Raw genomic sequence first — 14,468 nt, 5'->3', positions numbered from 1 at the left:
AGAGACTTGTGAGAGACTTGTGAGAGATTTGTGAGAGACTTGTGAGAGATTTGTGAGAGACTTGTAAGAGACTTAAATGATAGGAGACTTTGTCTGTGGGGAATGCCTGGCTAATCTTTTTCTTCTTCCTGGAAAGTCTGATCACAGTCGCTTGAAAATAGATAAGGATCCGACTTAGAGGCAACTCCCATTGAAGTCTATGTGCACAAGTCGGATAGAGGTCGCCTTGAAGTAGTACAGGAACCTTTTCTGAACTCGGAGTGACTTCAGTAGTGCATATTAAGACGGCTCTCATTCATTTACATTGAATTTGTAATGACAAGAGAATTCGGGCAACTTAAGGGCACACAAGTTGCGTCCCAAGTCGGAGTAGTGTGAACCGGCTCTAAGCCTTCCAGCAGCTGCTACGTAAAAACAACAGCAAAGGAAGGTTTACGGAATGGCAGTAGCACGCTAGTTCTCACAAAGGCACAAAATGACATTATTTTGCTCATTGTGTCTAATTCATTATGCGCTGCTATCAGGGCGCTAGAAAGGTTCAATTATTGCTGTAGGAGACATGGCGATAGAAAATTGATCAACGATTTGAAGTTGTGGGCCAGCGCTTAATTGTCCTTCACTAAGAATTCGACTTTGTCCATATCCAGCTCTGGGAAGATGAAGATGCAGTAGCAAATAAACCACAGCAGGATCCCAATGGGATACAGCTTTCTCAGATCATGATCAGACATGAACGTTCCAGATCTCTGGGACCTACTTTGCGTGTCGCCATACTCATTTTTGCTGCAAAGGAGGAGAAAAGTAGCATTAAAAAAAGATCATATACAAACTTGGATAAATTACTAGCTACTAGTTCAAAAATGTTAGAGATGGCAAGACTCAAAAGGGAGCATACAAGTTCTTCAGTAGGTGATACTACACCCCAGCTAAACTTAATAAAAGCTTCCCTTCCAGTCCACCAGATTGTTATTGGAAGTGTCCCCTGATATGGTGGAATTACCAAGTAGCGTCTTACTTCTGGAGAACAATTGGGGGTCTGGTGTTGGATTGCTTCAAATGTAGGACACAACTGATGGCGTGGTCAACCATATTCAAAGAGGGAGCAAGGAAGATATTGAGAATGTGGTACTACACCCCAGCTAGACCTTAAAAAAGCTTCCCTTCTACTAGTTAGCCAGATTGTTTTTTAAAGTGTCCCCTAATATGGCAGAATTGCCAAGTAGCCTCCTCCTTCTGGAGGACAATTGAGGGTCTGGCGTTGGATCGCTTCAGATGTGGGATTCATCTGATGACTTGGTCAGCGTTATTCAAAGAGGGAGCATTCAAGTTACTGAGAACGTTGTACTACACCCCAGCTAGATCTTATAACATCTTCCCATTCAGTTAACCAGTTTGTTATTAAAAGTGTCCCCTGATATGGTGGAATGGCCAAGTAGCCTCTTCCTTCCTTCTGGAGCACTATTGAGGGTCTGGTGTTGGATCACTTCAGATGTAGGATACAACTGATGGCTTGGTGAACTTTATTCAAAGAGGGAGCATGCAAGTTATTGAGAATGTGGTACTACACCCCAGCTAGACTTTATAAAAGCTTACCTTCGAGATCCAATGACTGTTATTGAAAGTGTCCCATGATGTGGTGGCATTGCAAAGTAGCCTCCTACATCTGAAGGACTATTGGGGGTCTGGTGTTAGATTACTTCATATGTAGGATACAACTGATGGCTTGGGCAATGTTATTCAAAGTGGGAGCATGCAAGTTATTGAGAAAGTGGTACTTCAACCCAGAGAGTATTTATAAAAGCTTCCCTTCCAGTTTGCCAGATTGTTATTGAAAGTGTCCCCTGATATGGTAAAATTGCCAAGTAGTCTTTGTCTTGTATGGGGGCTGCTGGAATATTTCATATATCTATGTTCAAGACTGAAGGATGCCGCATACTGACGGAAGACCACAGTGTGGGTCACGGTTCCATTACATTGGTGGCAAGCAGTGGGATGCTTCCTGCAGTCTGGGACATCCACACCTCCACTGGGATCCAAGGTCCGAATACCAGAAGAGGAGAAGGTTCCAGTACAAGCTAAGCTGTCGGCTAGCTTTGTATGGGGGCGGCTGGAATATTTAATATCTATGTTCAAGACTAAAGGAAGCCATATAATAATGGAAGCCCACAGACACAGTGTGGGTCGAGTTTCCGTTACAGTCTTCTCCTTCTGGTGGACAATTGAGGGTCTGGCGTTGGATCACTTCAGATGTGGGATACATCTGATGGCTTGGTCAATGTTATTCAAAGAGGGAGCATGCAAGTTATTGGGAAAGTGGTACTACACCCCAGCTGATTTTCCCATCCAGTTCACCAGATTGTTATTGAAAGTGTCCCCTGATATGGTGGAATTGCCAAGTAGCCTCCTCCTTCTGGAGGACAATTGGGGGTCTATTGAGGGAGCATGCAAGTTATTGAGAAAGATGTACTACACCCCATCTAGACATTATAAAAAGTCCCTTCTGGTTCTCCAGATTGTTATTGAAAGAGTCCCATATCGTAGTATTGTCAAGTAGAATCCTCCTTTTGAAAGACATTTGAGGGTGTGGTGTTGGATCTGTTCAGATGTAGGCTATAACTGATGGCTTGGACAATGTTATTCAAAGAGGGAGCATGCAAGTTTTTGGGAAAGTGGTACTACACTCCTGCTAGACTTTATAAAAGCTTCCCATCCAGTTCTCCAGATTGATATTTAAAGTGTCCCATGATGTAGTGGCATTGCAAAGTAGCCTCCATTTCTGGGGAACAATTGAGGGTCTGGTGTTGGATCTCTTCAGAAGCATCAAAAAAAATTGATGGCTTGGTCAACGTTTTTTTCATAGAAGGAGCATGCAAGGTATTGAGAAAATGGTACTACACCCCAGCTAGGACCTCATAAAAGCTTCCTGGGTAGCTCTCCTGATAGTTATTGAAAGTGTCCCATGATGTGGTGACATTGCAAAGTAGCCTCCTACTTCTGGAGGACCACTGGGGGTCTGGTCTTGGGTCTCTTCAGATTTAGGATACAACTGGTGCCTTGGACAATACTATTCAAAGAGGGGGCATACACGTTGTTGACTATATGGTACTATGACCCGGCTGAACTTTATAAAAGTTTGGACAACGCTATTGAAGGAGGGAACATACAAGTTGTTGAGTAGGTGGTACCACACCCCAACTAGACTTTATAAAAGCTTCCCCTCCAATTTTTCCAGATTGTTATTTTGTCTCATGATATGATAGAATTGCCAAGTAGCCTCCACAATATGATGGACAATTGGGTGCCTGGTGTCAGGTGGTACTACAATCCAGCTATACTTTATAATAGTTTCCCTTCAGAAGAAACATTACTTAGCTTTCAGAAAGCAGGGGGCCTGAGAGCTGAAATAATACTCTGCAGAGCTCAGTGAGAGATTATTAGAGGGAAGAGACAAACCCCCTTCACACAGCACACAGGAACAGAGCTAAAGCCATCATTTACAGGCTGTGTGCTGGAGATCCCTCCCCTGTCACCTTTTATCTCTTGGTGTCAAAAATAATCTGTCAGAAGTGACTCAGGCAGATAGCAGAGGAAGGAGGTAGCAGACAGAACTGACACTTAGTGCTCTGGACTGAGACAAGTACACACTATAGAGGGGATATGCTTTGTTCATATTTCATGTCTGAGGTTTACAATCACTTTAAGGATATCCTTTAGTATCACTTTAAGCTCCATGTTTACCCATCACCTTTGAAGAATGGAACTCACCTTAGTACAGAATTTTGGTCTTTATCACCCTCTGTGTGTTCCTCTCTCAAAGTTATCAGATTCTGCCAAATAATCAATAAAATATTGTTATTCTTTAAAAGAATAAAAAGTTACAATTAGATTAAAAATGACAAGAGATGAGCAGAGTTCCCAACATTGAATCTGGTTAATAGCTGAAGCCAAAACCTTTTTTCCTCCCTCTGTCAGGGCTCAGTATTGAATTTTCCCCACCATTGCATTTTTTTTTTTACCGGGAAGATTACAGTGACGGGGGTTGAGGGAGAAGGATATTTCAATGAATGCAGGAGCCAGCGGCACAAGGGATACAATGCATTGTTACTAAGTAATGTCCCTTGTGCTGATTTTTTTTGACTGAACTTAAGCTGGCCATAAATGGATTAAAATTGCACCGGTTCTGTGGGAGTGTCCGAATTCCGTGCCCCGGAAGACGCCAACGTATGACGAAACACGTAGGGTGGAGCGACGTGCTGACATCACTGCAATTGTGCGATCCCAGGATGGACGGGCTGTGTTTTACATGTTGGCCAAAAGCGCCATTGACCTCCTAACACGAGGTCAATAAGAGCTGGTAAGCGAGCATTTCAGCCTTTGGTGGTGGTGGTGAGATATCGGTGTGTGGAGCTATGAGAGGGACCCTAGACTACACAAAGGCCCCGGCTGGGTATTAGGCCAAAAGCGCCATTGACCTCCTAACACAAGGTCAATAAAGAGCTGGTAAGCGAGCATTTCAGCCTTTGGTGGTGGTGGTGAGATATCGGTGTGTGGAGCTATGAGAGGGACCCTGGACTACACAAAGGCCCTGGCTGAGTATTAGGCCAAAAGCGCCATTGACCTCCTAACACGAGGTCACTAAAGAGCTGGTAAGCGAGCATTTCAGCCTTTGGTGGTGGTGGTGAGATATCGGTGTGTGGAGCTATGAGAGGGACCCTGGACTACACAAAGGCCCCGGCTGAGTATTAGGCCAAAAGCGCCATTGACCTCCTAACACGAGGTCACTAAAGAGCTGGTAAGCAAGCATTTCAGCCTTTGGTGGTGGTGGTGAGATATCGGTGTGTAGAGCTATGAGAGGGACCCTGGACTACACAAAGGCCCCGGCTGGGTATTAGGCCAAGAGCGCCATTGACCTCCTAACACGAAGTCAATAAAGAGCTGGTAAGCGAGCAGTTCAGTTTTTGGTGGTGGTGGTGAGATATTGGTGTGTGGAGCTATGAGAGGGACCCAAGACTACACAAATGCCCCGGCTGGGTATTAGGCCAAAAGCGCCATTGACCTCCTAACATGAGGTCAATAAAGAGCTGGTAAGCGAGCATTTCAGCCTTTGGTGGTGGTGGTGAGATATCGGTGTGTGGAGCTATGAGAGGGACCCTGGACTACACAAAGGCCCCGGCTGAGTATTAGGCCAAAAGCGCCATTGACCTCCTAACACGAGGTCACTAAAGAGCTGGTAAGCAAGCATTTCAGCCTTTGGTGGTGGTGGTGAGATATCGGTGTGTGGAGCTATGAGAGGGACCCAAGACTACACAAATGCCCCGGCTGGGTATTAGGCCAAAAGCGCCATTGACCTCCTAACATGAGGTCAATAAAGAGCTGGTAAGCGAGCATTTCAGCCTTTGGTGGTGGTGGTGAGATATCGGTGTGTGGAGCTATGAGAGGGACCCTGGACTACACAAAGGCCCCGGCTGAGTATTAGGCCAAAAGCGCCATTGACCTCCTAACACGAGGTCACTAAAGAGCTGGTAAGCAAGCATTTCAGCCTTTGGTGGTGGTGGTGAGATATCGGTGTGTGGAGCTATGAGAGGGACCCTGGACTACACAAATGCCCCGGCTGAGTATTAGGCCAAAAGCGCCATTGACCTCCTAACACGAGGTCACTAAAGAGCTGGTAAGCAAGCATTTCAGCCTTTGGTGGTGGTGGTGAGATATCGGTGTGTGGAGCCATGAGAGGGACCCTGGACTACACAAAGGCCCCGGCTGGGTATTAGGCCAAGAGCGCCATTGACCTCCTAACACGAAGTCAATAAAGAGCTGGTAAGCGAGCAGTTCAGCCTTTGGTGGTGGTGGTGAGATATCGGTGTGTGGAGCTATGAGAGGGACCCAAGACTACACAAATGCCCCGGCTGGGTATTAGGCCAAAAGCGCCATTGACCTCCTAACACGAGGTCAATAAAGAGCTGGTAAGCGAGCATTTCAGCCTTTGGTGGTGGTGGTGAGATATCGGTGTGTGGAGCTATTAGAGGGACCCTGGACTACACAAAGGCCCTGGCTGGGTATTAGGCCAAAAGCGCCATTGACCTCCTCACATGAGGTCAATAGCTCAACTTATATATATTATGTTATTAAAATTTCGATCTATGTCTGGCTGTCCCAGTTTGACAGAATTAATTGTTAGATCGATTTTGAATGTTAAAAAAATGTTCTCGATCAACGACTGCATTTTTATTAAGGGAAGTGGATGTGGGCTGCCTGTGTATTTTGTAGCCCTTTTCATCAATCTGGGCTTTGCCAATATATTTATAGATAAGTGGACATAAGAGGAAGAAAGGCTTTGGATGAGTTTTTTGTATTTAAATAAAAAAACGAAAGTGACTTACCAAAGGTTTGTGGAGCTCGTGCTCTTTTCTGTTGCGGGTGTGCGTGTCATTCCAAATCTCCCTGCGAAAAGTGAAAATGTGTAAAATGGACATTGCTCAACACCGGTATATCTGTCCCATGATTGACTTCTGTAGACATGGATGCCTTGGGTCACCAAAGCCCAAAGCCTAGTATATGTTGTATTTTCACTACTGCGGGGTATTGACACTTTTTCTATAATCAAACATGAATTATTCAATTCAACAAAATATTACTGTAGCCAAATTCATCATGTACAGTATGTGTTATCTTATTGGCAGCTCTAGAAGCCAATCTGGAAAGCTGATATCATGGGGTTGTTCCTTCTTGAAATCCTTCTGCCTGTCAGCCAGTGCCGGATTAAACTCTGCAGAGGCCCCTAGGCAGTCACAACTTTGGGGCCCCCCTAGCAGGTTTTTCTGGAGATTTCTAATGTGCGCATGCTCTAGTGGGATAACATTGAACTAAGCAGTGTGCATGTTGGCTGCTAGATGGAGATGACCATCATTACTGTACATTACACGGACATAGATTGCACCAGCTGATCACAGATCGGGGTAAAGGGCCAATCACAGCGGATCAGGATGTAAACACATTTGCCGGTTATTGGCATTCCTTTCCTCACTCTGTCACAACATGAGGAGAGGAGAGCCAGTACCCGGCAAGTGTGAAAGGGGACATCTACACTGATAACCATCATCAGTGCAGCCCCAATAGTGCCCATCAGTGCTGCCTATCAGCGTCAATCACTGCCCATCAGTGCTGCCTATCAATGCCCATCAGGGCTGCCTATCAGTACCCATTAGTGCCCTTCAGTGCTGGCTATCAGTACCCATAAGTGCCACCTATCAGTGCCCATTAGTGGTACCTATCAGTGCCCTTCAGTGTTGCCCATCAGTACCCATCAGTGTCTCCCATCAGTGCCGCCTATCAGTGCAACCTCATCAGTGCCCGACAGTGCAGCCTATCAGTGTCCATCAATGCAGCCTCATAAGTGCCCATCAGTGCTGCCTATCAGTACCCATTAGTGCCACCTATCAGTGCCCTTCAGTGCTGGCTATCAGTACCCATAAGTTCCACCTATCAGTGCCCGTTAGTGCTACCTATCAGTGCCCTTCAGTGTTGCCCATAAGTACCCATCAGTGCAGCCTCATCAGTGCCTATCAGTGCAGCCTCATCAGTGCCCGACAGTGCAGCCTATCAGTGCCCATTAGTGCAGGCTCATCAGTGCCCATTAATGAAGCCTCATCAGTGCCCATCAATGCAGCCTCATCAGTGCCCATCAATGCAGCCTAATCAGTGCCCATTAGTGCAAACAATTCAGCCAAGCGCTCACTCCAAAGGGAATGACCGGTGTGCTGCTCTCCTCAGGGAAGGAACTCCAACATGGGCACATAAAAGAAAAGAAAAAGGAGGCGCAAACACCTAGTACATTACCCGTGGTCACCATAAAAAAATGTTTTAATAAAATGCCAAAAACATACTCACAGACAATAATAAAATCGCATTGCAAGAATTCACCACACATGGAATGGAACATGTCCCTGTAGATAGGACCGCTAACGCGTTTCGGGAGTCAAGCTCCCTTCATCAGAGCTATCTTATTCTTCTTGTCTGTGAGTATGTTTTTGGCATTTTATTATAACATTTTTTATGGTGACCACGGGTAATGCACTAGGTGTTTGCGCCTCCTTTTTCCTTTCTTTGATGTGCCCATCAGTGCAGCCTATCAGTGCAGCCCATCAGCGCAGCCTATCAGTGCCCACCAGTGCTGCTTAATTACTTATTGTGTTATTTTTTTTTTTTTACATTTCCAGTTTTTTTCGCAGCCCTAAGACTTATGTGGCGTTACCAATGTGCACCTCTGCAGCGATTCCCCCATCCTAGGCTGCAACTTTTGAAGCAAGAAGCTTTGAAACAAGTCCGTGGGATTCTGTGGCCTTATTTTAGAAAATCATTTTGTGATATTTTGTAAAGTAAAAGATATAAAAGCGCACACTTGGGGGTTTCTTAACGTTTTCTCCATTCTGATGTCCTGCATTCCATTTTAACTGTAAAGTAATTTGTCCATTTCGCTTGTCCACGAACATTACCTCGACTGCCACGGATCCTGAAGACTGGCCCCTACTTCTGCAGCAAGTCTGGCTGCCCGATCCTCAATGAGATAGAAATCTTCCTCCAAATCTGACTTCCTACCAAAGATTCTCCCTCTGCTTGTTGGACCTTCATCCTGGTCATCATCATCATCATCAGAATCTTCAGTGTGCTCCATAACCTGAGATTAGTAAAGCCATGTTATCTTCACGAGATTCAAAATCAATTACTTTTAAAGACCAATCCTGAGCTAATGGGTTTACAGGCAAATTATAATGGGCTTTGGTCAATTTTATTCAATTTTTTGGGAAGTCTGTAAAAAATGTTATACAATATTTATTATTAGCAAAAAATATGTATTTCCCATGACACCTTTTCAAGGTAGGAAAGCCCAGTACTGGCCTGTCTAATGACCGGTCCGGTCCAATTTAAAATTCACAAAGATTACATGATTTTTACATTTTAGCTTTGAATATATATATATATATATACACAAACCCAATTCCAAAAAAAGTTGGGACACTGTACAAATTGTGAGTAAAAAAGGAATGGACTAATTTACAAATCTCATAAAAACTTATATGTTATTCACAATATAATATAGATAACATATCAAATGTTGAAAGTGAGACATTTTGAAATGTCATGCCAAATATTGGCACATTTTGGATTTCAAGAGAGCTACACATTCCAAAAAAGTTGGGACAGGTAGCAATAAGAGGCCGGAAAAATTAAATGTATATATATGGAAGAGCTGGAGGACCAATTTGCAATTTTTTAGGTCAACTGGCAACATGATTGGGTATAAAAAGAGCCTCTCAGAGTGGCAGTGTCTCTCAGAAGTCAGGATGGGCAGAGGATCACCAATTACCCCAATGCTACAGCGAAAAAGAGTGGAGCAATATCAAAAAGGAGTTTCTCAGAGAAAAATTGTAAAGAGATTGGAGTTATCATTGTGACGGTGGCGGGTATCAGACCCCTGGCCTTCCCATCCACCCCGTCACCAAGGACCAGGCAATCTCACACCCTGCCGTCACTTGCGTAACAATGCCACTCTCAGCCGCACACCACAATCTAGATGCCAGCAGACTGAGAGCGATTGTCACCGGGCTAATTAAACAATTAACCCTTTCTCTGCCACCATCGCTTCGTTTGAGCCCAGCGGACGCTCGTAATTTTAGAAATACCAATTATGACTTTAGAATAATCGTCTGTAAGACGCACTGCCACCGCAGACAGGAATGTTCAGAGGCTTTATTCTATACAGTAGCGCTCTTCAGGAGACAGGTTCTTGGGTTAGCTTGCGTTAAGAGCTTAGAGGCAAGATTAACACTTTTCAAAATAAGGTTTAATTAATTAATTATCATACAGGGAATATATTATCTCTCTTTTCTATTCCATGTGCGATAGGGGGATCATGCATGGTCTCGTTTCGTTCAGTATTTTATTTGGCATTCAAATATATACTTTTTGTTAATGTGTCATGTTCCTATCTGCATTTATAAATTGGGTGTGGATTTGTTAGATATATTGGTCCATCTAAAATTAACAATTTGGCTGTGGAATTTCAACACCGCCTGGTCAGCCTAGGGGACATCTGCCAGGATGTGCTGAGATAAGATTCTTAGAATTCAAGTGCGGTTCAAGAAACCTGGAATAGATGATGCAGACATCCCAGGAGTCCTAGCAACAGACTGTTCTACAGGTGGGCATTGTGTTTCAAGGAAGTTGAATAAATGGTTGGAACTCCGCTTTAATGTGTATGTGTGGAAGGCTCAGCCAATGTTGCTCCACAGATCACACCCTCTGATGCATTTCGCCCGACCTCTATGAGAGCCCTTTATGACTAAGCCCTGGTGGGTGGGGCAAAATGCGTCAGCCAGCATGGTCTGCAGAGCAGTTTTGGGTTTTGGCTGAGGCTGCCACACACACAATAACTAGGATCACGGGGGGGGGGGGGGGGGGCTGCGGTTCTCTTTCTTTGTAGTATTTTACTACGACATTGGTCTACCTCTACAAATATTACCTGAGAAGTTTTATGATGGTCAGAGAGAAAAGTGGAATTTTTGGGCTGTAGGTCATGGGTCGCTTGAGACATTGATCCGTTCAATATGGATCCCACTGACTGAGCTGGTGAACCAGTTTTTGTGTATCTCACGTCTTGCACATAGTCCTTCAACCCTAGCCCCCATTCTTCGGATTCTGGTTCCGAAGTCACTTTTTCAATCTTCTCTCCATCAAAGTCGTCTTCAAAACTGAACGATTCGCTGTCCTCAGATGAATCATCAAACTCTGTACTGGCCCCAACGATACCATCTGGACAGGTGTCGGCAAAGGCTTGCAAGACATCTGAAATGGGAACGCTATAATGGGGATAATAAAATAAGTCATGAGGGATTATGGAAACTTTAGCAGCACTCTTATCATCCACAGGGTCGTTTCCTTCTTGAAGTTGGTCTTCAACAGAATCATGATTTATTGGATTAAGCTTATCTTCTGTGCTTGACTTGTACGCTTGGAAGACAGTCATCTGTTTGGAAATGTCATCTTCTAATTTGTCTTTGGGCTTATGTAGGACATACTTGAAGGGGTCATCTTCTTCATTTTGGTCATGCGGTGTCACTAATCCACTATCATCTGACATAGGTGATGGCTTTATGGAATCTTGAGAGTCCTCAGAGTGGTAAAAGAGGTCATTAGTTTCAGAAATTGAAGAAAATGAGGAAGAAGAGTCACAATATTTGTTGTAGTTATCACTGAATATATACTTTGGCTCCTGATAATTGGGTCCACCTGAAGTTGGTTTGGGTGACGTTTCATCTACTAAATTGTGGTGAAGGTCTCCTTGTCCATTAGAAAGTAAAACTGGTTCCACTTGACTTTCAGTGTTAATGGTTTTATTTAGCCCATTAGCAGAGATTTCCCCTGAGACATTAGAATTCAATGAAGATATTTCAGGCTGACGCGAAAGCTTGTCAAACTTAAACCCAACCATCTTGGGTACTGAGCCCTGATTAGCATCTGCTAGGAGCTGATGTGGTTTTCTAAAACTGTTCATGGAACTCGGCCGTCTGTCATCGGCTACATTAACTTCTGTGTAGACATGCGTCTCCGGAGGAGTAAGAGGCCTTGTCTGAAGTTCCACCGTAAACTCATTCTCCTCGTTTTTGGGTAAAGTAATAATCTTGCCTTCTTCTTCCTTTGGTCCATCTTTGTATCGCACGTACGTCATTTCCACCGGACCATCTTCCGTGTGATCTGTGAAATCATCCTACAGAGTAAAGGAAAATTGTAAGAAATTAGCATTTTAACCACATTTAACCACATAACGACCGCTCACATTGCTGCTACTGCGGCAATGTGGCTCGTTATCGTCCAGCGACGTAGACCTACGTCGCTGGACTCCTCCCCATGTGGGGGAGGCTCGCTCCCGTTGTTTTCAGTCACAGTGGGAGTCGGGCCAGGGGGGGAGTGGCGGTGATCACCGCCGCTCTTCCCCGATTGTCGGGGAATCGAGTCTGGAGATCCGCCCGCTTGTGTAAACAAAGCGGGCGGATCTCCTAAGTGACAGGCAGGGTCAGATTGCAGGATTCAGCATAGCTGAACCTGCGATCTGTCCCTGTGTCACTCAGTCACCTCCCCCCACACATGTCAGTAAACACCAGGCATACATTAACCCCTCCCTCTCCAATAAAATTAACCCCTTCCCTGCCAGTGTCATTTTTACAGTAACAGTGCATATATATAGCACTGATTACTGTAGTAATGTCACTGGTACCCCCAAAAGTGTCAGAAATGTCAGTCAAGGGTCCGATCTGTCCGCCGCAATGTCACAGTCCCGCAAAAAAAAAAAAAAATCGCAGCTCGCCGCCATTACTGGTTAAAAAAAAAAACACCAAAAATGACAGAAATCTTTCCCTTAGTTAGTAAACACAATAACTTTTGCGCAAACCAATCAAAATACGCATATTGCGATTTTTTTAACCAAAAATATGTAGCAGGTAAAAAAATTGGCCAAAAATGATGAAAAAATTTTGATTTTTACATTTTTTTGGGGGGAATTTCATATAAAAAAAAATGTTAAAAATATTGTTATTTTTTCAAAATTTTCGCTCTTTTTTTGTTTATAGCGCAAAAAGTAAAAATCGCACAGGTGATCAAATACCACCAAAAGAAAGCTCTGTTTGTGGGAAAAAAAGGACGTAAATTTCGTTTGGGTACGGCGTTGCATGACCGCGCAATTGTCAGTTAAAGTCGCACAGTGCCGAATCGCAAAAAGTGGCCTGGACGTAAGACAGAAAAATCCTCCGGTGGTAAAGTGGTTAAGCACCAATTTCTTCATTGACATGAAATCTGCAAGGGAACTTTTAAGTCCATACTTGGAAGCAGTGGTGTATTTAGGTTTTGTGCTGCCCTTGGCCTGACTAAACTTGTCAGCCCCTAATTTAAATATGCCCCACCTCTTCCTGTAAAGGCCACACCCCTTCCTGTTTATGACCCGCCCTGTCATCTGTAAACCACAGACCACAAGCAGTCTATCAGTGCCCATCAGTGCAGCCTCATCAGTACAGCCCAAACAGTGGCCACCAGTGCAGCCTTTCAGTGCCCATCAGTGCAGCTTATCAGTGCCACCTCATCAGTGGCCATCAGTGAAGCCTACTAGTGCCCATCAGTACCAGCAGGTAGCAGTGTGACTGCTTTATGGGGGTGCCAGACTGATTTGCCCCATAGGACTGGCACTATACTAAAAGTGTAGTGCAAGCCGGTGGGGACCCTTTTAGTGCGGGAGCCAGGAGGAGGCTGTTTTTTTCCATGTGGGGTGCAGCTTTTTTGCTGCCCCCCTGCAAAGTGCTGACCTAGGCCTGGGCCTTGTTGGCCTAGGCCAAGATACAGCACTGCTTGGAAGTAACACATTTCAAATCACAATATAATCTATTTTACTATGAGAAACTTTGCAATTTGGTATCCAGAAACTGGAAAATATCTGGTTTGGGCAGGAGACCATGCTGGACTGACTAGATCGGTCACTAGTTATGGGTAGGCGGCTGTGTAAACAGTGGGGAAGGAATCACTTCTAGTGGGTTATGTCCAGCGTTGGATGGTAGTGGTGGACCCTCTTGGGGGCTTGGGCTGCTACCTTTTTGATACAGCCTTGTAGTAGTTTCAGCAAGAAGATTTGGGTGGGCAAGAAGAAGCCCCCAATGTCCAGAAAGTGCAAATCTTGCACATAGTACGTTTATTGAAAGTGTACATCAAGCCAATGGGTTGTTGCTGCGTCCAAGTTGGTGGGAGGGGTTCCCAAAAAGGGATTCTAGATATCCTTCACAGCCATGATCTCATCACTATCATGATGCACACATTATTTGACCATTTGCCAGCAGCAGAGGATAGCTAGAAATCATTTTTGGGAACCCCTCTCACCCACTAGCAAGCAGCAACAACCCTGAAGAAGGGGGAGTCCCGAAAAATGGTTGGCTTGATGTACCGTATATACTCGAATATAAACCGAGGTCACTGATTTTACCACAAAAAAATGGGAAAAATTATTGACTCGAGTATAAGCCTAGGGTGAGAATGCAGGGCTGCAGGCATGGTACAGGAAAATGCAAGGCTGCGGGCATGGTACAGGACAATGCAGGGCTGCGGGCATGGTACAGGAAAATGCAGGGCTGCAGCCATGGTACAGGACAATGCAGGGCTGCGGGCATGGTACAGGACAATGCAGGGCTGCGGGCATGGTACAGGACAATGCAGGGATGCAGGCATGGTACAGGAAAATGCAGGGCTGCAGGCATGGTACAGGACAATGCAAGGCTGCGGGCATGGTACAGGACAATGCAAGGCTGCAGGCATGATACAAGACAATGTAGGGCTGCGGGCATGGTACAGGACAATGCAGGGCTGCGGGCATGGTACAGGACAATGCAGGGCTGCGGGCATGGTACAGGACAATGCAGGGCTGCGGGCATGGTACAGGA

At 44.9% G+C, this 14,468-nt stretch overlaps 1 protein-coding gene across 3 annotated transcripts in view; it reads right to left on the bottom strand.

Moving 5' to 3' along the window:
• Positions 1 to 392: 392 nt before the first annotated feature.
• The window catches only part of CLMN (calmin), a 188,018-nt gene continuing 173,942 nt past the window's right edge, over positions 393 to 14,468 (bottom strand). For 2 of the 3 annotated variants that reach the window (XM_082275361.1, XM_082275363.1), the window contains exons 9-13: positions 10,517 to 11,761; positions 8,490 to 8,671; positions 6,378 to 6,438; positions 3,766 to 3,827; positions 393 to 783 (exon numbers count right to left, since the gene is read on the bottom strand). In XM_082275361.1, coding sequence (XP_082131487.1) covers positions 606 to 783; positions 3,766 to 3,827; positions 6,378 to 6,438; positions 8,490 to 8,671; positions 10,517 to 11,761 — 1,728 coding nt within the window. In that variant the 3' untranslated portion in view covers positions 393 to 605. The remainder of the gene's footprint in view (positions 784 to 3,765; positions 3,828 to 6,377; positions 6,439 to 8,489; positions 8,672 to 10,516; positions 11,762 to 14,468) is intronic. The other variant, XM_082275362.1, reaches the window with a different exon arrangement.

This window comes from Pelophylax lessonae (assembly GCF_965119305.1).
Source record: "Pelophylax lessonae genome assembly, chromosome: 13".
NCBI lineage: Eukaryota > Metazoa > Chordata > Amphibia > Anura > Ranidae > Pelophylax > Pelophylax lessonae.
The sequence above is the reverse complement of the archived record's forward strand: the minus strand, read 5'-3'. Positions and strand labels throughout refer to the sequence as shown.